Source organism: Epinephelus lanceolatus, chromosome 4 (genome assembly GCF_041903045.1).
Source record: "Epinephelus lanceolatus isolate andai-2023 chromosome 4, ASM4190304v1, whole genome shotgun sequence".
Lineage (NCBI taxonomy): Eukaryota > Metazoa > Chordata > Actinopteri > Perciformes > Serranidae > Epinephelus > Epinephelus lanceolatus.
In genome coordinates, this window is record NC_135737.1 from 15384815 (window position 1) to 15411547 (window position 26733).

At 40.2% G+C, this 26733-nt stretch overlaps 1 protein-coding gene across 4 annotated transcripts in view; it reads left to right on the top strand.

The window, feature by feature from the left end:
• The window catches only part of cntn5 (contactin 5), a 150054-nt gene that overhangs the window by 26925 nt on the left and 96396 nt on the right, over window positions 1-26733 (top strand). For all 4 annotated transcript variants that reach the window (XM_078166940.1, XM_078166942.1, XM_078166941.1 and 1 more), the window contains exon 2: window positions 9666-9784. In XM_078166940.1, coding sequence (XP_078023066.1) covers window positions 9730-9784 — 55 coding nt within the window. In that variant the 5' untranslated portion in view covers window positions 9666-9729. The remainder of the gene's footprint in view (window positions 1-9665; window positions 9785-26733) is intronic.

Consider the following 26733-nt stretch of genomic DNA (forward strand, 5'->3'; position numbering starts at 1 on the left):
TTTAGTTTTGTGTATTGCTACATAAGAATAGACCATACATATTAAGTCTTTTTAAGGGAAAGTGACTTTTCTTGTACTGCAACGTTATACAGCACATACTGTTTAATTAATTAACAACTTGCTTACTTTCTATCGATAATAAGTAATAAGCAGTAATCTTAGTTAATGACCTAGTAGTTGTAGACTATGGCCACACAGAATGAGGCATTAATAAGCACTTTATAATGACTAATAAAGAGCCTATTTCCTGTTCATATGCATGCTAATAAGCACTACATAGAAGAGTAGTGTGTACGATTTAGGGGAATTTAGTGGCATCTAGTGGTGAGGTCTGCAGATTGCAACCAGCTTAAACTTCTCCCGGTTAGAATTCCATCAGTGTTCATTGTTCAGGAGGTTTTGACAGAGAGCTGGATAATCCACAGAGGTTTTCTCCGACACTATTCGTCGCAGATAGCTGCTAATTACTGTGGTCCATGCGAAAACACGTACACGGAAATGGCCCTATCTAGAGCTAGCATTTGGTTTGTCCATACTGGGCTTCTGTAGAAACATGACAGTGCAACATGGCGGACTCCGCAGACAAGGTCATATGTAGATATAAACGGCTCATTCTAAGGTAACAAAAATACAGCAATTCTTATTTTGAGATGATTATACACTAAAAAAAAGAGAGAAAAAAAATCAAAAAACATGTATGATATTACATTCCACTTCTGCCATATATCCCCCTAAATCCTACACATCACCTTCACTGGCTAATATGTTGACATATATGAAGAGCTACTAATAGGACTTTTAAAACACATCATTTATTTGTACACTTTGACTGCTGCTGAAATGGAAAAAGCCACTTTTATTCAAGGACAAACTAATTCCAAGGTTTTTACAACACAACAGCAAACCCCTACCCACCCACCCACACACCCACACACACACACACACACATACACACACACATAAATCCTAATATTTTATAAATTACCTCTAATTACGCAGAAACTAAATATTTACCTGCAGTATTAACTTGTGACTAATCACAGTTTAGGATTTTTTTTTTGTATACATTTTTCACACTACATCAAGCTTCCTATCAGGGAGCAGTTGCTATGTCACCTAGACTGCCATCATGTTCTGTGCTTCTCCCTAAAATGATGCTGCCCTTGCTCATGCGAGACCCATGGAGGGCGAGTTACACTACTCAGGTCTGGAGTTGTCAGAGCAACTTAAAGGGAAAATGCACTCCAGCTGTTGTTTGTACACGATGACATGTACAATTGGCTTAACATTTAGAGATGAAAGTGTATGTGTGGAGGGGGATAGAGAGGCTCGGTATTGTCCAGGTCCAAGTGTCACCGTAAAATGAAGCCTTTGAAGTAGGTCAAGGTATGCTCGCGGGCGGCTCTTCAAATGAACTCCTCTGAACTGGCATGCATTGCTTCTGTGTCTGGTTTGTTCCAGGTCTGTGTCCACCTTGCGTATAGGCAAATTTAACCTATTGTGCAATATTGTAGAGCAAATTAGCTTTACAGTTTCACTTCTTTACTGCATTACAACACACTGGATCTGCACAAAAAGTAATTCTGATATTCATGTTAGTAGAAAACATGCTAGGAGAGATTCGTACAAAATATCTGTAATATACACCCATGACTTCAAGTGTTAATATCCACAAATCAATGAGTAAGCACAGCAGAGATAAGTATCATAGAGAGCAGTGAAGTGTCATTCACTCACTGCCTCTCACACATATTTTAGGATGATTACATTCAAATAGCTACTGAGGAGAAAAGCAGATGTTTGCTACTGCTACTGCTAGGTACTTGGGCTGCTGCTAGATGCTACTAGAACTTTGCTATTACTATCATTAGCGCAACTGTAATCACTACTGTCTCTATCACTTATTATTATCATTAGCACAAATTACACGGCAGCTAGAAGTGCCTGCATTTAGCAATCGGAGGAAGAACCAGAAGCTAACATCCTGTTACCCCTTGTTTAATTATTTTATTTACTAAATGTGTTTTTTAGTGTCATTTATATTGAGTGGAAGAAATTTAATGAAGTTGCACTTAAAAAAATCAACAATACCAAAAAAAAAAAAAAAATTCAAGGAAAGACATAAATTGCACAAATAAGTATTTCCTCTGATCTTTTATGTCTGCTTGATTACTGTATTTGCTGTGTGTGTGTGTGTGTGTGTGTGTGTGTGTGCGCGCGCGCACGCTGTCAGTAACAAGTACTGCAATACAATGGTGCTGATTAAATTTCTGGTCTCATCCTTAGACTTACCTTCCATGATGCACAAGATGCATGCTAATTGGAGCTGGTGACAAGGTGAGACGAGGGGGTGTGAAGACGATAATTACAATCAGGATCTGGATATATCTGGGTATTACATTTGTCATCATGGCCTCCGCTTGCCTTTATCACTCAACCTTGTTACTCCTTTTGTGACGAATAATAAAGGTTAGATCCATGACACCTTTGTGTTTAAGAATGGATACAGAAACTGGCTTGTTCTTGAATAATCCGAAACAAGTTGGTGAAATTTCCCCCAGTAATAAAAAAAAAAAAACGACAGCGCTGACAAAAACACTACATATACTTGAACAGTACTTGTGAAGAGCCATAGCACAGGCTCACACTGCAGTGTTAGAGATCATTCATACATTTTTTACAAGGCTGTCAGAAGCACATTACTGTGTCGCTGTCTTGTATTGTCTAGAAATGACACAATGCCACTGCTAGAAGTGGCTGATGAGAATACAGCTACTGTGGTTATCAGGCAATGTTTGTGTGACTTGGTTTGTCAAACCTCAGCCCGGCAAACCATGTCTGCATTTGTTTCATGTGTTGCAAGCGCTGTGGAAACACGGGCATGAGACTAAGCAGAGGCATCACATTCAGAGCCGTCAGCGCACCTTGTTGCACCCCGCACACTACCTCATTAATTACCATCTGGCCGGGCTGTGATCGCCTGGACAGAAGTGTGGCAGCATCCAGCTCCACAGCCCCCGAATGTATATAGCACACACCTGGAAAATTTGCACTATGGAGGGTGCTGTCTTTGTAGGCTACTCCATGAAAGACCAAGCAGAAGAGATTCCTCTTTTAGGGAAACACGGACATGAAAGTAATAATCTTTATATGATTCCTCTCCTGGACCAGTTTCAGTAATCCTGCATGACAGTCTGCGTGCAGTAGTTAAAAGGGTAGAAGAGTGGCCACACAATATATTCTAAGGGATATTCAAATTAGAATTATTTTGTCTGTATAATAGGGGGAGTGTGTTTTTGTTTTGCTTTGCTGTCATATTTTTTGTTTGTGTTTCGTTGGCAGGTATTCCCTCCTAATTGAGCCCACTTGTTCATGCCTTTATGCCTTTAAAGCCTATACGCTTTGCATAGGTTCGTCTCTTGTGGAAACGATTCAACCAGCTTTTCCTCCCGTATAAAGTAAATGGTTGACTGGAAAGTGAAAGCTGAGCCCACAGAGGACATGTCTGGCAGAGTTGTGTGAGACACCGAGCAGTCAAGGAGGGTGAACTTTACGTTGCCTGAGTGCAGACCAACTTTATCTGATACACACATGGGACCCGTACTCTCTGATAAATACTTGACAGTAGACAAGAAAGATTCAGATCCCGAACCACGCTTACTGTAAGTCGCAGGTAACTAAAGAAGTAGTGTTTTCAAGATAAAGCGCCTTCTCTAAACATTTCACATCTGCTTTTACTGTAATCATGATTTTTACTTCAACTGATGTGCATTTGCAACACATTGCTTTTGTTTCTTTGCTATTTTAAATATTAGAGACTATTTGATAACACTTTTGCATTTTCAATGAGTATATGTTGATACCAGTACTGATCTGCTTCGCATTCTGTCCCGTTGTTTTCGCTTGTGGGTGAGCCATAAAACATTTTAACGTAAGACTTCGAACTGTCCGGTGTGCAGTCAGACTGAGAGCTAGGCAGTGTATCTGACAAAGTTTTTAATTGGCTGTGCTGTTGGACATTGTAAAGTACAAGTGTGTTTGGTGTTTGCCAGAGATTTGCTCTTTCTTTTTTTGCACTGTAATTTAAGAAGACTGCAAAACTTGAATTTCTGAGAATTCAATCATCACATCAGGGCTCAACAATAAGGATTACCAGATTGCTATGTTGACCAAGTACATCTAGCAACTCATTCTACACTTTTTTTGTGTGTTTGTCTTTTTTTGTTGTGTGTTGTTTTTGTTTTTCTCAGGGGTGATAATGGAAGAATCTAAGAAATAAGCAATCTCGCCTCCGTCTCATCTCTGTTAAGAGCTGCAAGTGCAGTACCAATTGGACACTTGCGAGAAAACTGTGGCATGCACAAGTGAGCATTTTAGTTACCCTGGAAACAAGAGCTTAGTTGGGTGGGGTTAATGTATTGTACAGTTTGCCGCAAGCTTGAGAGCAAGGTGAACATGTTTCTCAAAAGTACATCAATTTTAATACCACAACTAGACAGTTTAGTCTTTAGTCTTTGTATTTCTTTAATAACTGCCAATTAATTAAAAAAAAAAAAAAGAACATTAACGCTAAACCCTACAAATGTTAATAATTTAAAATACATGTTTCTAAACACATCTGACAGAGGGGAGACTGTTGAGGGATCGTGTCCTTGTCGGAGCAAATGCATCTCAGTGAGCAGAAACAGAAATTCAGCTATTTCTAACAGGGAGTAAAAGGTAAAAATGTGACAACCTTTGGAATTCCTAAACATCCCCATTTACTTTTATTGGACCCATATGAGCAAATATCTGAAAATAACCTTTCATTTTGTGATTCATGATGAAATAGCTTCATGTAAGCACCTGTCAGAACTGCACCTGTCACATAGTCCATTTTGTTATGTCATCTTTTGTAACATTGCCATCATCTGTGCACAATTTGACACTTGAAATTTTGCCTTTTGGAAGTGTTTCCTGAAATAATTTCAAACTTAAAAAAGACAAATTTAGCCTTTCATAGATGTCTGCGTGCGTTTCTTTAGTACCTGAGGTTGAATAGTATTGTCATACTTTCTAAAATGAACCGAGCCAAATGTGCAGCATTGGCAGTTTTATGACAACTCTCCACACAGGTTTGGTGTGAACATGTTCTTGGAAGAACTTTGTCATGTATTCTGTGAAAATACACTGTGGGCGAGAGATGATGAAACAGATGAGCTGCTGGTGGATTTCTGCAGGAATCGATGTGCTTTTGCCTCTAGTTTCCAATCGATGGCTGATGTGGAAGTTGTTCAGTCAAACATGTACCCAGGGGTTTGTTTGACAACAAGCTGACCTATGCAGCCAAGAATAATGTGCTGAAAAGAAGTGAGGGAGAAGGCTTTCTGTTCCCGAGGTCATTTATACGTCTCAATGTATGCAATAGACTTCTGCTCATGTTCTGTCACACTGCTATGGTATGTTTTAATTTATGCTGCTGTGTGCAAGTCGAAGGTCACAATGAGGTGAAGGGGGTAAGAACATTTTCCAAAGAAGGACAGAAGTTCTCATCAGCCTGTGCTGACAGCTGTCTAGACAGCAGACCTTCAGCTATTTAATTCTTTGCATCAATGAGCAAAGAGAGTGACAACTAAAAGTTTATTAAATTATCTCCAGCTGTAAAGAAAAGGCTAAATTCACAAAAGTAGCAGATTATACATGGGGAACATTCTGCAAAAGGACAGCAAAAACAGCTTATATTACAAGGGCGGAAATGGATAATTGTGTTTGCCTCTCTGTCTTTCGCGCTCTAAATAACAGATAGCCTAATTGCTGAGTCACTAATTGTTTAATCCACTAGTACCATTGCTGGTGCATTCTGGGAGGACGGGGAGCAAATGAGGTGAGGCGAAGACAAGGAGGCATAAAAGATTAATGTGAGATGACTCCTGCTGGATCTGGACATGCTTCCCTCAACCCACAGAGCTGTCTTTGCCACTGCATTAATGATCTAAATGACAGAAAAACTTAAATGAAGATGAGAGAGCCTGTTAGTGAGCCGCGACAGGGAGGGATAGAGAGACAAACAAAGAGAGGGAGCTACATCCAAACATGTTGACAAAGAGAAAATGTCAGATTAATGGAGAGGTATTGCTCTTTTCTTGGAGATGAATGGCACTGAGGAGATTAACAAGGTCTGCAGATCTGACTCTCTCGTACATCAGCAGTGTATCCCATTAGCATTATTGGCAAATAAGATTGCGGCTTTAAGTACAGATGCAGTGTTTAACACGTAATTTTCACCTAAATGTCAGCGTTTGTCTTTTGGTCAGGTGTTAATGCTGAACTTATAAAGGTGCTATGGAAGATTATAGCAGCAAAATACCATGAAAGCCTCAACCTTAAGACCTGTTTGCATTATCAGATTTGCTAAGCTAATCTGACTGTTACAAAGAAGCCAATGGAATAACTATCAACCCAATCGCCAGAAAAAATGTTGGCATTGTACATTTCTGCAAACCATGCATGTGAGGTACATTTGCACTTTATTATGTAGCAGATATGTTGAAAATATACCTTTCAACAATGCTGTGCTTAACATGTGGTCGGGTCAAAAATCACTTTCTTATAGTTCAGTCAGACAACTCATGTTTAAATGTGTATTTCAGAAGCAGAACATAGTTAGGGCCTGTCCCAATACCCCCCTTAGCCCTACCCCTTGGCCCTACCCCTTAGCCCTACCCCTATATTTGCGCGTTCCCGTGAGGGGTAGGGGTGTCCCAATTCCTTTTTGCATGTAGGGGTAGGGGGTATAATGAGGAGTAGGCTAGTGGGTATGAAACTAGCCCTCTGGAGCGAGGGATTTCAGATGCTGACTTGCCAGCGAGGGGTAGACGTCGCCATGGCTGCCACCGAGCAAGACATGGGGAAAAAAGTTCATACATAACTAACGTTACCGTCGTCACATTGCTTGTTAGCTAGCTAGCTAGCTCGCACTATCTGCCGTCTGTCATCTGTCCTGTTCTGCAAAATTGTCAGATTTTTCACATTACGATAACACGGCAGCTAGTATAACTATGCTGCCTCGTAATGTTAGCTGGTTAGCTGGCTAGCTAGCTAGCTAGTTGGCAGAAGTCCCCTGTCGTCTGTTGTTCATCAAACAAAGCATGCAGCAAACGTGACAGGTAGGATGAACTCAACCGGAGACTCCATTGTAGATGCCGGTTGGAAATGTTGATGGCTCGCAGCTTCCTGTTTAGAATAGTTACGTATGCGTGAACGTAAACAATGCGGTAATAGTGAGGGGTGTCCCAGTTCCTAGGGAAAGATTTCAACCCCTACCCCTTGTTGCTTCATTTCGAGGGCCAAGGGGTAGTGGGCAAGGGCTAGGGGTAGGGCCAAGGGCTAAGGGGTAGTGGACAAGGGGGGGTATTGAGATTGGGCCTTAGAGTTTGGCGTCTAGACTCAGGCCTCATCACTTCCCGCAGGTATGTTAACATGAGGTATTGGGAAGTGATGATGAAATCTTTTCCCCCTAGCCGGAGCCTGCAGGTGGATGCTGGGGTGGAGGTGGGGCTGAAAGAGCGAGCGGCAGTACTGATGCAGGGCAGCGGCATAGACAATGCAAAGGGAGAGCTGGGAAGATTTTGCAGCTTAAATAGACTGCCAAATTTGGAGGGTGTGTTTGTAGATGACATATGGGGAGTGACGTATGATGTGTGTGTATGAATCAGTGCAGCTCGAGTTGACTGCCTGAACTAGCTCGGGGCACAAACCCACCTGGTAAAGCAGCGATGTCTCCATAAGAGTGCCTTTTATGGCACTATCCCCACTGGAAAAACGGCAGCAAAAAAGCTGCTAGAAAAACATCCACTGGTCACAAAGAAACACCCACGTTTTGGGACTGAAAGCTTGCTGGAAACACAGCAATGACTCACCACATCACAACCTCTTTAGTTGTGCGTTGGTCTCCAACAGTGGTCTATTATAGTGTGCAGCTTAGCAGGCATCTCAGCCAGGTGACCACGATTACCTTCACCTACCAATGAGAAAGTCAGCTCATATACTACATTACTTTAGACAGGCATGATACAATGCCAACATTTTCTTCTGGTGACTGAGCTGATTTTATATAAGGGCACTTAGGGTCAGTTAATAGGTCAGGTAACATGATCATCAACATAAGAGTAAGACATAACATTCTTGTTGCTGCACAAGCAACTCCTGTTATCAGGATGTGTGCAGGGAGGGGTGAAGGGAATAGCAACAATACATCTCTTTAAGTCTACGGTGAAATGAATCCAACTACAGGTTAAACTAACTGTAAACTTATCGAAATGAAAGGTGATGTCAGAACTCAGAAGTGTCCTGGTACAGAAAATCACAAACTCAAGGCCATTCTGTTCTGCAGAAGCTCCACCCTGTCCATTATTTTTGGGGCACCTTGTTGTGTTTAAATGCTAATGTAGATGGCTGTATTAATTCAGAAAAATCTAGTATTAGGCAAAAGGTACATGTAATGTTTGTTCAGAGAATCATCTATTCACAGCAGCACCAACATATTCCTTAGACTGCAAGCCAAAGGCCTGTGTTGCTATTCTCAAACTGTTCACACTGTGTACATGTGCCAGTTTGATCCTCTAATCTGAACATGAGAGAATGTGTGTGCGCGTGTGTGTCTGTATATCAGGAAGGTATTCAAACACCTTCAAATATCAATCTACCTTTTACTTTTTATTTGCTTTTAAGGTTGGAAGTGTGTTTAACCTAGAAACAGGAGTGAACTTTGCAATCTGTCTATCGAAACAGAATACTCGCTCTAGTTTTATGTGTATAAAGTATATGAATACATTAGAAATTAGTGACAGTTAGTGATAAAATTAGCGCTTACCCATTTCAGAGCCTCAGCAGTGCTGTGGGTGTGACAATCTGATTGATTCCATAAAGACTTGTAACAGTTAAGTAGTATTTAGGGAACTTTTAAGAGCTGTGATAGACTGCAGGTAATTAGACAGAGTGTGGAGAACCCATGAAGGGATAGAAACCTGCATACATACACTAACTAGAAGGGCGCTTGGAGAGCAGACGCCCCCACAAGTGCCCTATCTTGCAATGTAAACAAAAGTGAAAAATAATTTGTGTATCTGCACCATCATGCGGCTCCGTTCAAACATTTAATGGGTTCCTTTTTGGGCTATGCTACACCCTTCCACCAAGTTTCATGAAAATCAGGCCAGTAGTTTGTCTGTAATCCTGCTGACAAACAAAGAAACTGAACCAAACCGAGAACACCTGGTGGAGGTAATAACACTATGGCCTGTGTCAGACATTTAGAAATGATCTTTTGAATAGTAGTAATGCTTTTGCACCACATATGTACTATTAATAGCAAGAAATACACAGGCGCTATTGACGTCACAAGCTTGTCTTTTTTTACATGAATTAATGCAGAGATAACCAAAACTGCTGCTCCATGTGAGATCACCAAAAAAAGCGTAACCTATGTTTATTACTTTACATTAAATAGTTTGGGGGTATCCTATATGACTCTTTATTAATCCAAAATACAAATATATCATTTAGTGAGAGCACATTAATTTGGACTGACAGCTGTGTAGTTCAACGCTGTGCTTCTGGATGTATGTGATAACCAGAGGTGCTGTTTATCCTCCCACAAACTGATGTTTTTTTTTCTCTGTTTGTAGGCACAGCTTTAATGAAGAAGCAGACCTGCTAACATTCTTGCAGAAGGGACCCTCTTCAACAAGTATGGGGTCACCATGGAAACCATTTCTCCTCCTGTCTATCATCAGTGGCCTTTCAGGTAAGAAATTCGAAAGGCATTGCAGGTGATAGTAAAAAAAATAGTTAAGAGGAATAATCTTCTTAAGCACTGATATTAGGCGAAATGGTACCATTCACACAGAAATGTACTGTAATGGCATGGCAATTGTAACTGTGACACAGCTGGGGCATCATCATTTATGGATCTGAGAGGTGTCTTGTGTCGTGTGACATTTGGAGAAAGAGGAATCCACGTCTTTCAAATTATGAATTTTGCATTTAAATCTGAGTGAAAGTGACAATGCCATGGTTCATTGAGTGTTTCTTTTCTGCCAGGATTCTGAGTCTCAGATATTTGATAGGTTTCTCCACACCTTTTCAGTGAAGGTCTGCAGTGGCTGTAAAGAGCAGCTGCTTTCCAATGAAACATCAGCAAGTGACAAGGCCACATTACTACTGTAGTTTTACAGTCCTGACAAAACATCATTTGAGAAGCAGGGATGATTAGCCTGACAAAATAAATAAATACTTGATAAATACTGCATTACTTAAAAATCATTAAAGGGATAGGCCTACTTTAATTATGAGCTATGGTAAACTTCCTTCCATCTTACCAGGGCCCAGATCTTTCTCCCAGCTCAAACTAGGCAGTGCTGCTCAAAAAATATACCAAAATTCTCTGACTGTATTGCCTATTTCTCACCTAAAATGTCGTCAGAAATAAATTTTAGTGTACATTTTAACTATAATACAATAGTTTGTAAACAAGAGGTGGGTGCCATATTGTTTCCTGTATTGTAAAAAAAGAGGCTGAAAAACCTGAGATCAAACGATAAAACGAGGCAGCGCTGATCAAATTGTTTTCAGAAACATATGTTATCTTATTGTTAAACTGTAATCCAAGATCAGTTGTTGCCAGCCAGCCGCCATATTGTTTCCTTTGTCAAAATGGCCAAGATCGCATTACGTTACCCATCAGCAGGAGCATTGATTGGTCCAATTGTTGTAGGTTTCCTACTTCCTGAGCAACAGCAAATACAGCAGCCCTTTTCCTGTATTTTCTCTGGTCATGTTGCACCAATGTCTTCCTACTGCATAGGAATGGAGTATTTAAAAGCCCATCTTACCAGGAGTAAAGTGCTTCTTGAAGTATCTTTAGTAAGTGCTTCAGCTGACCAGTAGGAATCAGAATCTCAACATGGCAGGGCTGTGCTCCATCCATCGAGTTGGATTCTCTTATAGAAAATCTTTACTGGTGCGTTTAGCAATGAATTCACAATTTTAAGTTCCAGATCAAGTGTCTCCCTTGGTCAGTCTGGAGCATGTGTTTTCCAGTCTAATGGACTCTGCCCCTTTAATGGTTCTTTCAACCCACCCAAGGAGGGTTCATGCACTCTGTGGCTCTCTCCGAGCTTCGTTTCTGGGTGTCAACCACACTATGCTGACCTCACCCGTCAGCTCGTTAAACCATGCCATTAAATGGGAACAACTGTTTCTCTACTTTTAAGCCTTGTCTCTAGGGAGTGGTAGATTCTGAATGAATTGTGTACGTTTTTAGAGGAGAAAGACTGCATTTCTATATGTGTATGTTGGGTATGATGCTTTGGTTCAGCACGTAATAAACACTACAAATACAGAGGAGTTAACAAGGTCCTTCCTTTCTATACTTAACATGGAAGAATATTGAAAGGTGACATTTTGCATGTCTGTAGTGTGCTGTGTTGTGTTGATGTGATTGTGAGCAGCAGCCTTGGCTCTGCTATAGCTTGTAAAATCATTTGAAGACAAAACCAGTATTAGGTGGAACCAAGGATATTCACCGTGACCCCAGTTCTCTGAAATCTCTTATGCCATGTTGTGCAGATTGCAATAATTAATTTCCATCTAAGTCTTCTGAATTTAGTTGGCATTTCAAAAGGCAATAATTATTTCCTCAAGAATTGTTTTGTAGGGAAATATGTGAAAATGACTTATTTTTTTGATTGTAGCCCATATGGTGTTTTACATTCAACAGAGTGGAAATGGGCTTTTTTCATTCTCATACTTGATGCCTTATTTGTCGTACACTGCTGCAGCTTGCACCATTGGGTAGTAACAATGCACTTTACAAAAGCAACAATGCAGTAAACGCATCTTTTTTGTAATTGTTTCCAATAAGAGTGACCCTACTGTACAGGAACCAGTGAAGGGGAGTGGGGAAACTTTTCAACCAGCTGTGTGTCATCGCATTGTGCACAGATGAACGTTGTTTGACTTCCCCCAGAGATCCCTGCTTGTCCGGCGGCGGAGGTGCGGGTGCTGGCAGCAGCACAGGGGCGAGGCCAAACACTGTTCATCTGCACACACTGTGATGCCACCCAGCTGGTTCAATATCAGCAAAGTTTCCCTTTATATTCATTGTCTTCTGTGGCGATCAGCAGTGATGTGGTGGTTCACTTTTACACTGTGATCTGTAGGCTTCAGCTTCAATCTTTATTTTGTTACCTTGATTTTGTTGCTGTGTCAGTCTGACATCCTGAATATACCCTTCAAATGCGTATTGTAGACCCTTCTGTCTGCTTCTGTCTGTTTGTTTTTCCAAAAATTTGAGAGTATTTCTCCAGGGAGTGCAGTTAGCGACAGCGGGATGGCCATGCCAGTCTAGCTCCGAAACCGAAAGTTTGTCGGACTAAGCAACAGTAACTAAGGGGGGGGGGGGGGGTCGGGCCTTAGCGAAGTGTGACTTAGGCCCAATGATTGACGACAGACTGTCGAACTGTCCCCAACTCATGTGACCAATGTGCTTTTTGTAGGGCTGGGTGATATGGCCTAAAAAAAAATCCGATTCAAGATTTAAATCGATTTTTTCCCCTTCTAGTTAAAAAAAAAATTGCAGCCTGGTAGCACATACCTGGGGTCCAAAACTTTCAGCATGTGAATAAACCCCAGCTTTTCCATGGTAGCCTATATATGGGCACCATATCTCTTGCAATATACATGGCAACTGCATCTGTGAACGCTTTCCACCGGACCCCTTTCTTATCATAGGCCTAAGGCAGTGTTTCCCCTACCATCATAATGGATCACAAAAGAAGTCATTTAAGGTTACCTTTCCTATAGAACAGGTCTATACTTTGTCCTTTTATTAAACAAACTAAATAGCCTTATGTTACAGGCTGAGCCTGATGTGTGTGGCTTGTGTGTGTGTGTATGTGTGTAGTTGATGCAGGAGGTATGAGACGTTAGCGCGCCGGGTGTGGTGTGACGTCAGACGGATGCGCCCCAGGAAGAAAGTGAGGCATGTGCTATGTTGTTTACATCCAGCAGCTACAGTGAAGAAGCCTACGCAGTTCTGCATGCTGTTTTTGAGTTATTTCTCTCTATGTAAATGTCAGACACTGATGACAGAGGCTGTGCATCATCCCTGCAGTGCTGAAAATAAAGTGCTGTTCTTTAACGCAGACGAAGTCCCGTTGTTTATGTGTTGTTGCCACAACCAGCTAACACACGCTAAAGGAGCTAATGGTCTTCGGAGGTCTACTAACTGTTTGGGGGTCTGCCAGCTTGGCGGTAGTAACACTTATTTATCTTATTTACACAACGACATGTCATTTCTGTCCCTACACGGTGCGCGTCTAAAATCCTCCTCTGCTCTCTGTGTCGCGCACGGCGGAGTTCGGCCCTGATGCACACAGACACAGGTGAGCACACAAAAGCGCCGAAGAACTTGTTCCCTTTCTTGAGAACGAGTTCTTCCCCACTCAGTGCCATGTTGTTTGTGTGTCAACCGCGCGCGGGGGGGGGGAGCCCACTCTGAACTACGGGAGCCCAGCGTGGAGCGGCGGTGGGCGGATTTTAAAAAAAACTAGATTTTCATTAAAACAAATCGGCCTAAACTACAAATTCGAATTAATCGATAAAATCGATTTATCGCCCAGCCCTAGCTTTTTGGGAACAGCCTCTTACCCTCAAACAGAACCAGAGCAAGTGCCCTCTACCTGTCCATTTTTCATGCAGATTTTAAAGTACAGATCTGTGAGTTTCCTTCACAGCAAAATAGCAGTTAAGCTAAGGATGGGTGGTTTGTTGTTCACCTAGCAACTCTTTTAAAAAAACAGCACAGTGTCTGATTGGGGCAGGCTTTAACAACAGCAAAAAAAAGGTAAATCAGTGCACCTCTTGTTTTGCAACCTGCAAAATGCACTCTGTCTGTTTGGGGCCTAAGGCTTCTAACAGTGACAGATGGAGATAGCCACTTACATAAAGGCTGTCAGTGTGAAAGCCAATTCAGCATTATAGTACACTGCAGTACTGTATATATATTCTTCCTAAATGTACGCTTAAGGTGAGACAGGCCTGGGACTTTATTTGCATAAGCACTTTAAATGTTGTTGTCATCGAATCAAAAGCATTTGAAACAGTTGTCTTTAAAGTGTAAATCTTGCCTCCCTATGGAGTTAGTGAAAGTGATTCGGGAGAGGCATGGGGATGTGTAGGAGAAATGGTGAGGCTACCTGAGGATATCTTTATAGATATCTTGGACCTCACTGACAAAACAAGAAGCTTAACCAAAGAAATTGCTTTATCAACCCTGCTCTCACCACTGTATTCCATCTCCACGCTGTTTACTATACTGCAGTGTCATATCTTGCTTATGTCACCCCTGCATGCGAGGCTCATCTGGCTTCAGAGATACAGCAGGGAATAAGACAGTGTGGAGGATATTAGCACACTTAAGTAAACTGCAGCACTGACAATTTAACTTCTGGGTCCTGTGCGGTTCTTGAAGCAGATCAAGGCATGATGGAGTAAAATTAAACCTCTCAAGGGAAAACGAAAGTCGCCTTCATTTTCTGGTTGTCACGTACTGTGCATCCACCCTCGCCAAGTTCCAAGTTTAAGGAAATGTAAGAAAAGCTATTTTCATTTTTTGATCTTCATTTTTGATTTCAAAAAAAGATTAAAGGTTTTGACTAAATTATGTGTTTAAAAAAAAGGATTCAGTCCAAGTCAGATTGAAGAATGACTCAGAACGATACACAGTCAAAGACAACAGAAAGAGAAATTTCAACTGCAGTGTAATCGCAAAGTGCAACGACTATTGAAAGCTGTTCAGACCAAGCACTTAAGAGATCTCTCAGAAATGTCTCATCTGGCGTGGGTGTCTATCTGATTTATGTGAGATAACAGCAAAGGCCATGGCTGCTACAGTACAGTAGGCGCTGTTGTTGCAAACATCATGAACAGAGAAATGGGAAAACTGAATGGAAAAGCAACAGACTCTGCAGTCTCCTGTGAGACTGGACAATGAATAGACCCACAGTGCTGTAAAGTATTCATGTTATTTTTTAGCATTTCATATCTTTATGTATTATTGATGTTTGAACAAAGTTGGGAACATGATGCAAATAGTTCATTCAGTGTTGCTTTTAAAGTCTCAGTCAACAGAAAGTATGCACATGAATCATGTTGTTGAGTTCACCCCACCTGAAACCTGTTCCTGTTTCTAACTGTAACAGACAGTAATCATCTTGCTATTGCAAATACCATCAAAAACAAAATGTACTTTTTAGAGATACTTAATAGTGACTTTAACCTTGGCATTCTCACTGTAAGTAATTTAAAACAGGAAGCAGAATACATAGACTTCAGCTGCTCTTGTTTTTTTTAAATGTATTAAGCACTACATTAGAGAAAAAACCCATTGCAGCTCGAGGTTTTCTGTTTATCTAGACTTTAACTAGTTTATCAAGTTTATAAACAGGGACTCAGTGGCTTGTGCAGTTAATTTGTTTCAGTTGAGTCAATTCTGTCCATTGATTTTTGATCTCAGGATCTGTGGTACCTTGGGTGCATAAAGTTGACAGAAGTTGCTCCGCTTGTTCATTAGAGGTATCTCAGCCCTCTCCTGCAACACTGACTGCTGTTGTCTTACTGCTTTGCAAAGTAATTGTCTCTCAGAAAAATAGGTAGGCTCTTTCTCAAAGGCCTCACAGGGCTTGTAAAGGGATTGATTTCCCCACCTTTACATACCATAATTATTTGGAGAGAAATATGTGACCACCTTAGAGGTAAAAAATATCTAGATATTCTGGAAGCTAAACAAGTAGAATATTCTAAATTTTAGACACACTCATTAAAATCTGGCTTCTATGTAGTTTACTGTGTATCTGGATGGCATTGGAGGAAAGGAAAGTGGAGGGATTATAATGTTTTTACATTCAATCAAATATGATAATATGGGAATTCTTGAACTGCAAGTCATTAACCTTTCAGCAATGATGATGTCACAAAATGTTCCATTGGGTGAACCATTAAATTACAGTTGACCTGTTTGCATATTAGCCAACTGTATTCGCAAGGCCAAGATTACCATCTTTTACATGGTGGCTTGGTTTGTCCTTGGCTAGTATAATAGACATATACAGCCCATGTTGTCAAAGGTATACAGGTATGCAGGATGTTTGTGAAAATGCTCGCCATTGAAAGTGAAAGTATAAGCCAACCCCAGATTAACTCTCGTTTGGCATTTCACCTTGTTATATTTGCATTTCTTGGCACTGCGTCTCTTACAGTCTGCCCCAACCTCACCTGAGCACTATGGGGGTAACTGCCAATAAACATCCCAGACACAGAAATTAAGAAGTACAGACAGAGGGCAGAGTCTGTGGAAAAATACACCACCACACACATCTAGTGGGTCATAAGTGATGATTGAGAGGCAATATTTCTGTATAGGTTTATACTTTTTTTTTTTTTTTTTAGGAAAATTTTCATTTAATTAATCCTGAACTTTTGCTACTTTCAGTCAGGATAAAACTATTGCAATAATTCAATTTAATTTGGTGGAAAACTGAATATATTCATAAACAGAAAAATCTACTCTAACGTTTTCCACATTCATGTTCACAATATTTCCAGAACATACTCCACTATCCCATTTTGCCCATTTATAATATCATGGTGTGCCTTCCTCTATAAAGTCATGTATTTTTGTTGGATGAGAGAGCCAGGAGAAATAACACAATGCAGACAAATGAAATTTCATGGGCATAGGATAAAACCCAAAAAAAAGAAGATACACACTACACATCAGTTTTGTCCTCAGGCATATTGTTGTCTTATAACAAGCAATGACAATACTTGTGTTTGCTGTCTTTGTTCTTTAGCCTTGGGAGAAATTTTCTGAGCTCGTTCCTGTTTGGTTATTTTAGAGGTATGACTCTCTGCAGGCCTTTATCAGATCTCCTGTAGGAACTTGTATTTCCTGTCGTCATCCATCCATACATTAATCAAATGATTCAAATTAGTGACGCACATTTTGTCTGCAGTGTTTATACCATCATGGTAGAGATTTTCAAACCTTTGGGAAGAAAACAGTCTACATGTTGAAGACACTACAGTGTGGAATGATAAAGATAAACTATGCAAACAATATATGGACTCATACAAAGGCATTCTTTCTAAATAAATCATTTAGGACCCACTAGAATTGTGTAGCAGAGTATTTATCTGCAGAGACCCTGCCCATCTCTCTGTATTTTCTTACCTTCATCTTATGTTCCTCTTTCTTTCGGACATTCTTGTTCACAGTGTGCAGGTGAGATAGGGACTTTTTAAAAGGTAACAACAAGGTACCAGACCGTAAACTGCAACCATCCAAGAAGAAGCAACAAGTATCTCACTGGAGATACTGTTAAAAAATGATAACCAACAATTTCTATGTAGTATACCTTGAATTGAATCTGAAACCTGAGCACATTGGCTTGATTTCTTTTAAAAATAAGAGAAGAAGGCAATGGAAGAAGAAATGACCCAAAAAAAATAGCGAGAAATTTGTAAAATTAAAGAATTAGAAATTAAAAAAATACTATAAAGTTAGTTAAAAAAAAAAAAGGAAGAAAGAAACAAAGTTGAAAACAAACAAACAAGGAAATGACCTGGAAAGAGTGCTTAAAAATCCTAATAATTCTAATAAATTTAGACTTGTAACCATTTAATAATTCTTAAATGTAATAATAATAATTATTACCATTATTCTAAATAGTAAAAAAAATATTTTAGTAAATAGTAAATAGTTCTCCCCTAGCTATTTTTTTTTTTTTTTTGCAGTTGGTCAGACATTTCTTACCAAGTTGCTCATTGCCTTTAATCCCTTTTCCCAAAGAAATTGCACCAATTGGCTCAAAGGTCAAAGGTTCAAATACTGATGAAAAGCATCTAAAGAAGAAAACTGATGTCTGTCCGGGTTTCAAAGGGTTAAAGAAATATTTCACTGCTGGAAAGATAAAACTGGGCTGTCTATGCAGTCGATGGACACAAATACTTTTGAAATTAGTGCTACATGAGCAGAGAAAGCTGCAGGTATACAAGTAAAAAATATTAAAGTTGTGGTTTTCCACTTTAGTCAAAACAGAGCTCAGTATGCTTTTAGAGCTCACAACTGTCGGAAAGATGTCACATTTTAGTAAGAGCGCCGCACTTCAAACTGGTTTTCAATATTCTCAGCAGCGGGAGCCGTGAGCAGCCACTCCCAGGGGTGTGATGCAGTCTTTGTCTATTATGATACTTTTGACATGATAGCTTGTGTAATAGATTATTGACCTCCTGTTCTCTCTGAATATTGTGAAAATCCTTTGAAGACAACAGTTCCCCTGCTCTATTTTATTTTCCTCTGTACCTGTCTTAGTCCTTATTCATTCCATGGATATTTAAATCAAGCAGTAGCAGTGAAGGCAGCACAATTAAATCTCTCTCATGTTTAAAAGTGGGCTGGGCAGGCATGATGTCTGGGGCCATTTTTTCTTCCCTCCAGGTCCGTCTCTGATTGAAATACATAGTAACTTAGAGTGTTAAGTGTGGAATGGTAATTCAACTGTTCCTCAGCTAACTGTGAGGTATCTCAATATTAAAAGGGGGTTGCAGGGAATGTAGATGTGTAGTGCTGTATAAGTGATGCATGAAGTCATTTTCACCAAGGGCAAAAGAGTCGTGCACCAGATATATGGTTGCGTATGGGGAAATGGATGAGTATTTGCATGCACTTCCCAGAGCTGGACCATGTAATAAATATATCGCTGTATTCGTTTACCTTAAAAATAACCATTAACCCTTTAAAAAACAGACCTCCTGTAATGGCTGCGGGGGGTTGTTGTTTGCATAATCCTAGATATAGATCAATCTGCAATAAAAACCATAATAGCCAGAGCATTCATTCTTTTGCAGCAGAAAACTAAGGCTTTTGTCTTCCCTTCACCATGTCATTACCTCATGTTATCTTACCCTACAGGTGGTGCAAATGTAGTATTTTGCCGTAATTACGCCAGAATAGTCCCCAGGATTTTCCATGTATTGGCCTCTGGGAGATTGTTGTTTACATAATTCTGTATATCGATTTAAAATAAAAACTATAACAGCTATAGCATGCATTTTTTTGCAGCAGAAAGCTAAGGCCTCTGTCTTCTGTGTCATTATGTTGTATGCTGGTAATGACATCACTGTGCTACATTAAATGAGGTGCAAAACTGTGTGACTGGGCCTTAGAAAGGTATGATGAAGCAGCACAGCAGCTTTAACTTTGCTTAAAAAAAATCATCATATCTAAAAAAAATAAATAATATACAAAGTTTAAATAACTTATGGGGTGTTTTTTTATGTTTCTACATTTAATATTTTTTTGTATTTTTATTTAGTAAAATCTGATGAAAAAATGTCCATTTTTTTAACAACACCGTTTCAATACTCAATTATTATAGTTTATTAACTTACGTATATCTTTAGCTTAGGTTGTACAGATTTTTACAGCATGTGAAGTCATACCCAAGCAATTGAGGTTATCTTCAAAGTATTATCTTGGATGTATAAAAACATAAACTTTGGGATCTATTTTTGGTCCCACCATCAGTGCCTGATGGACTTCCTCCAACTGGCAGAAGAACCTGAGTTGTGACAGCCTGTCCTCTTATACTCACAACTTGAGCCCAGGAAATGAAATCAAAAAAGAAAAAGAAATTTATTGTTGATTATCTGTAAGCATGACGATTTGGGCTCAACATTCAAGTCTTGGCAGTCAAGAATCTTTGGTGTGTACAGTGATCAACACTGTAATCAGTACCAGGGGACTGTGAGTTTGGCATTTCAGAGTACATGAGTGTGTACAATGAGCCTGTGTGCTGACGCCAAAGTTTGTGAAACGGAGTTGTGCTATCATGTGCCACATAGCCTGAAGCCAATTACAAAAGTTTGTTGTCATCTGCTTAATATTTTAATCCATCATGTCACTGTAGAATTATGATGTACCTCCAATATGGACGTTGGATTAAAGAAAAAATACATCAGTAACAGCATGCTGGATAGAGACTTCCAAACTCCCTATTAAGAGGCATGACGGCATAATACCATACATCATACAACACCACTGCGATTTCATCGTTACTCTGACAAGGTTGAAGAAACTCGTACAATTTCCCTCGTACACTGAGGATCAGGGAGAAAAGACTGGGTTTTAGTAAGTAGTCCACTGTGATAGGAGGTGAGGTGAGGTTGCATATGATGTATGGATTGTTCTATCTGTAATGATATCCCGCTGAATAAATGGTCTCAAGCATAATCAGCTTCAGTCAATATAATCTCCCTGTGAAGGTCTTCATTAATCTTACAGGCTATGGATAATCATGTCCGTCTACTTGAGTCCCCATGAGCGTCTCACCTACTTACTGTATGTTTTTCTAATTAATTTTTCACACCACAGTCGTCATGAGGCTGCAGACGAGCCTGAGACTCACACGTGTCTCATGCGCTGTGCCAACACAATGACCTAATACAAGCAGATCTAATACAAGTAGATGAGTTTCTCCCTATTTCCCGAGGTCTTCCCTCAGTTCACTTAGAATATGTCATCTCCCCTTAGCCTCACCTTCACCTCTGTTGTTAGCAAAGGGCGAAGGTTTTGTGTCAACATTGGAGGGGGGAGGGGTCTCTGAAACAGAGGGTTGGGGCGTCTTCTGCCAGAAAATCTTGAGCATCTAACACTTAAAGAGATAGTTCAGATTTTTTTGATGTGGGGTTTTATGGGGTAATTTTCAAAGTCAGTGTAGTAGATGCCAGGCAGCATGCTCCCAGTTTGGAGAAACAGGCTGCAGTCCGATGTTGAAGCAAAACAATGTACCGAGGCTCAGCAACAAATCTTATTTGAACCACCTGAAAAAGTCCCACCTAAAAAAATAAATATCAGTTAAAGCATATTTTATATTGAGAGAATTTTCACTGCTTTTCTAAGACTTTATTGAATGCTTAATTTATACAGTAATATGATAATTACACACCAAAATGTCATCTCCATTCAAGTAAACCCACAGTCTACCATCCAGGTGATAATAATAACGAGGAAACAGGAGCGTTTGGCTTTTTGTTCTTTGTTCAAGTACTAAATGGCTCTTGTCTCCTCCAGCGATGTTATCATGAAGGTGGTGTTAAGACCTGAAACGATCTCCGATGGCGTTGCTCTCCGGCTCCCTAAAATGCAGCAGGTGCAGCCCTTTCAACAACAATGAGTGTTTCTGATTTTGCACCCTCTGAAAGATAGGGATCAGTGGGATCTGCAAGGGTCATTGCTTTTATCAGATGAAGGTGACAGCTGACAAGAGCAAGTGCCTGTCAGCTTCAGTAGTCAAACAAACAAAAGAGACTTTTTTTTTTTTAGTATTCTGTATTTGTCAGGGTTTAGCCTCAGACTGGAATGTTATTTTCCTGGAAAAAGGAAATGGACCTTTATCACTCGGCGAAACAATATGACATGTATAGGCTCTTACTGACACTGTATGATGTATATGCAAATACTCACAAAATAAGAGATCCAGTGAATGCAGTTTTATTTTATATGTATCCACAAATGGGAATAATAGGCCATTGCCACTAAAAGCGCTATAATTTCCTTCAAGATTCTCCCATGAATTACATTTACATATGTTGAGTGCACACTGAGATGCCTCTAATTAGGGTTCTAACCCCGAAGGGGTAGAACCCTTCTAAGATTGTAGCGGTTTATTATTATTATTATTATTATTAGGGTTCTAACCCCGAAGGGGTAGAACCCTTCTAAGATTGTAGCGGGTTATTATTATTATTATTATTATTATTATTATTATTATTTTTTGTTGTCTGCCGCTTGAGCTCAAATTCCCGTGAGCTGGAATAAGCCAGAAACCTGAAACTTGGCCCAATGATTGGAAATGATGTGCATCAACTTTTATTAAAATATGAGCCCAGTCGGCCACATGGTGGCGCTGTAATTAAGGCTTAAAAATGACTTTTTTGGGAGGCCACGCCCCTCACACCATAAGTCTGATTGACTTGAAATTTGACACACAGGTCCAGCTCAATGTGCTCTACAAAAAAGCCTCTGGGACCACTAAGCTCCGTCTGACTAGATTTTTTGCTAATTTGCATAATTTGAAAAACAGTAAAGTGACATAAACTTTTACAATTTTGACTCCATCAACACCAAATTTGGTACACGGCTTTGGGGGATGACAAGACACATTTCTATTATAAATGAGCCAGATTGGTCAAAAAACATGGCCGCCACGGACCAATGAATCTTTGCTGTGGGCGGAGCTTAGAATTGATTGGCCATAACTCCCACACCCTTTGACCTATCATCACCAAACTTGGTGGGTAGGTCCACAATGAGACTTGGAAGCTGCCTACCAAAGCATTTTGAGTTCAGCCTATAGGGGGCGCTATAAATGCCACACATCTGTATCTCAAAGACCATTGGATGGAATTTCACCAAATTTGGTATGCATGCTCTAGGGCTGGCTATTAACTCAAATCTTGAGTGCCATGTTGATAGGTGAAAGTGGGCGTGGCCTATTCGTCATTAACCGTCATAATTTGCGTTTTATTAATTTATGACCAGCTGGAAGGACCTAGGGACATGAAACGTGGTACATGGACTATAAATGACATCCAAATACTGCTCAAAAAATTTGGTCCCAATCGGCCTTATGGGGGCGCTATAACATAGAGTGTAAAGCTTGAAAGGCTCTGCCCGCCGCACCACAAGTGCTATTGACTTGAAATTTTACACACACATCCTCCTGATAGTCCTCTACAAAAAAGCCTCTTGCACCATGAATGCCGCCCTTACAGAATTTTTGCTAATTTTAATAATGTTAAAAACAGTAAAATGAATAAGCTTTTGAAATATTTGTGCTATCAACACCAAACTTGGTATGAGGCATCAGGGGACCGAGACACTCATTTCTATTATAAATGAGCAAGATCGGACGAAAAACACGGCTGCCGTCAAGCAAAGTGTCCTTGGAAAGGGCGGGGCTTAGCGAATATCGGCTGTAAAATGTTAACCGTTTTTCCGATCGTCACAAAACTGGGTAAATATCATCAGAAGGGGACCAAGAACACACCCAAAAAAAGATTTTGAGATTGGCACATAGGGGGTGCCACCGCCAAACCATTTTCTCCATTGAAAATGAATTACGGAATCTTCAAAAATCACAAAATTTCAAACGGTAACTACGGATTCATACTTTCAGCTAGAAACTCCATTCAAACTGGAAAATATTCAGCAATTCCTTGACTTTTTACATATGATTCAACTTTTCAATCCCATTCAAACTTTCCAAAATATTCAGCGTTTTCTGAAACTTGGTTATAATGGAAGTCAATGAGAAAATCCTTCAAACTCACTCATCTTCACCCACACTTCACGAACTTATACATTCACGTAGAAACTCCATTCCAACTCTGAAATGTTGACATTGCCATCGACTTTCAGTGACTGATTCATATTTTCCATATCTCTTTTAGTTTTTCTACACCAGCTGTTTAAAAATCATGAAATTTTCAGCCCTTCTCAGAATTTATAATGGGTGTGTATTGCGTGGAATGTTGAGAGTTAGAGTGGGTGATGTCATCGCTAGAGTGCACAGCACCTCTGAAATCATCAAGAAATTTTCTCCTAAACTCGCTGGTGCGGCCACATCGTTCACTCTACATACACAAATTGTACACCAAATTGTAGGAAAAGCCGTTCCGGTCGCAGAGGTGTGACCGCTGAAGAAAATGGATTTAGGGTTTTGGCTGCAGGTGGTCTAAAAGGACAACAAGTCCAACCAACTGCCCCATTCACTCCCATGTTAAGTGAGAGCCCAAATTTCTGGAAGAAAGCAGACCATTCCACTTATGTCCATCATGGCTCTGGCCTCATTTTTCACACCACAGAAATGAAATTTACACCTTTGTGATCCGCATCCTGTCCTCTCGCTCACGGTGTGCTTTTTGTAGCTGTAGCAGTTACGGTTTTTCATTAAACAGTTGGAGTTTGAGAGGAACTTTTGGCTCAGTTTCTGCCTTTTCTTGGTGTATTTAAATTTGACTGTGCCATTGCCAACTGGTGATTGGCTGAATCAACTCCAGCCGTTCGGCCAATCGTCTGTGTGTCACAGCACAGTCAAATTTGAATATTTCAGCAACCTGACTTCTTTGCAGTTAAAGCCTCATCATACAGAGGTAATTACATATGTGTCAGTCTGCCTGTCTGGGTCTGTCTGTCTCTGTCTTTCTGTGTCCATCTTGGACATTTTAGACTGCAGTCTTTTTTAGCTCTTAAGTTAAGCTGTTTTTTCTATCTGTAAGTGGACATACACACAGACAGACAAACAGACTCACACATACACAAACGCGCGACAGCACGTGAACATACATACATTCAGGCATGCACACACACACAGACACACAGTGATACATTTACTGCTATTAATAATTGGCGTATTGGTATGGGGATACTAGTTGGCAGCGAGCATCAGGCACACTCAAAATTTCATGTGAAATTTTCTAGTTCATTCATTCACTCATTCATTCATTCTTGGAAATGAAAATTTCATTCATGAAAATTTCAAATGCTCTGCAGAGATCAGATGAAGGCCACAGGATTTGTTTAAAGCCAATTTGCCAATTGCGTAACTTATATCATCAGGCCTTATGACCACATTATCATGAGATACATCGCCAACAGTAAAAACATCACTTTTAACACAGTTAAAAAGCTCCATGTAATGTCTTCTCCATAATTCCATAATATTTACACTGCCACTTACCCCCTCCATACTGGAGGACAAAGGTATTTTACTATGATTCATAATCTTGACTTCATTCCAAAAATCATTAACATCATTTTGTTGCATCTTCCTAGCCAATGCATTTGCTCTCAGAGTCAGTTCATTCCTCTTAATATAATGTACTGCATATTTGAACCTTGCAACAGCTTTCTTTTTAATTTCACTCTCAGGTCCATGCCTTGATTTACCAGCGATAACCCAATTTTTAAAAGCTTCTCTGGCTTGCTGGTGGAGTTCATCCACATACTCATTCCAGTTTTGAAAACAAAATATCAAACTATCAAAAGGTACACGGACCCTCACTACCACATAATACCACTTCATGCAAATGAAGCTATTATGTCATGTTTGAATAAAAAAGCCTGCATGTGCACATGTTGCTATAGTTATGTGACTTTTGAGGTCATGTGAATATATTTAGAATGGTTTGATAATTTGCCACTTAGACCATGGGGAGGAGACCAGCTGAGTAAACTGATCTGTGGATGAGAAACTTGCAACTGAAGAAGTTACCCCCACCCCCCGGCCTAGACACTGGGGAAGGTAGGGAATCTTGAGGTCTCTGGATGAGGGAACTTCTGGGTTGAAGATCCAGATTAAGACAGTCTGTATCTTGATGGAGGTGGTGCAGGGGTGGAGGTGGGCTGGGAGTTTTGCTGAAATGACAGCTGGATGACAGCAGAGAGAGAAATTTGACAGCTAATGACGGATTGGTAGAGAACAGGGAGAGGCTGGCAGACTGTGACTTGTTGAAATATGTGAAGAAGGGTGGAGCAAGAGGATAGTGGGAAAACAGAGAAGTGGCTTTGAGGTATACTTAAGGTAAACATTAAAATACCTATTGAAACTTTGAAATAGGCATCAATAGGTAAAATTTCAATTTATGTTTTGATGTTCAAATGGAGTCTCTATGTGAAAGTATACCACAAATGTTATTAGCATGTAGGCTAGCTGAAAACCCGATTTCAAGAAATGTGTGACTTGGAAAGAGTATGTATTGCTTGGAGCTTTCAGGGACAGAGTGGGGAACGTCTTGCACTACGGCAGATGAGGGTAACGGTGGGTGGTGAGGGTCACGGTGTCTGGTTTGGGGCGGAACAGGTTAGAACCCGCAGATTGCCGCTCGCGGCTATATTTATTATTATTATTATTATTATTATTATTATTATTATTATTATTTTTTGTTGTCTGCCGCTTGAGCTCAAATTCCCGTGAGCTGGAATGAGCCAGAAACCTGAAACTTGGCCCAATGATTGGAAATGATGTGCATCAACTTTTATTAAAGTATGAGCCCAGTCGGCCACATGGTGGCGCTGTAATTAAGGCTTAAAAATGACTTTTTTGGGAGGCCACGCCCCTCACACCATAAGTCTGATTGACTTGAAATTTGACACACAGGTCCAGCTCAATGTGCTCTACAAAAAAGCCTCTGGGACCACTAAGCTCCGCCTGACTAGATTTTTTGCTAATTTGCATAATTTGAAAAACAGTAAAGTGACATAAACTTTTACAATTTTGACTCCATCAACACCAAATTTGGTACACGGCTTTGGGGGATGACAAGACACATTTCTATTATAAATGAGCCAGATTGGTCAAAAAACATGGCCGCCACGGACCAATGAATCTTTGCTGTGGGCGGAGCTTAGAATTGATTGGCCATAACTCCCACACCCTTTGACCTATCATCACCAAACTTGGTGGGTAGGTCCACAATGAGACTTGGAAGCTGCCTACCAAAGCATTTTGAGTTCAGCCTATAGGGGGCGCTATAAATGCCACACATCTGTATCTCAAAGACCATTGGATGGAATTTCACCAAATTTGGTATGCATGCTCTAGGGCTGGCTATTAACTCAAATCTTGAGTG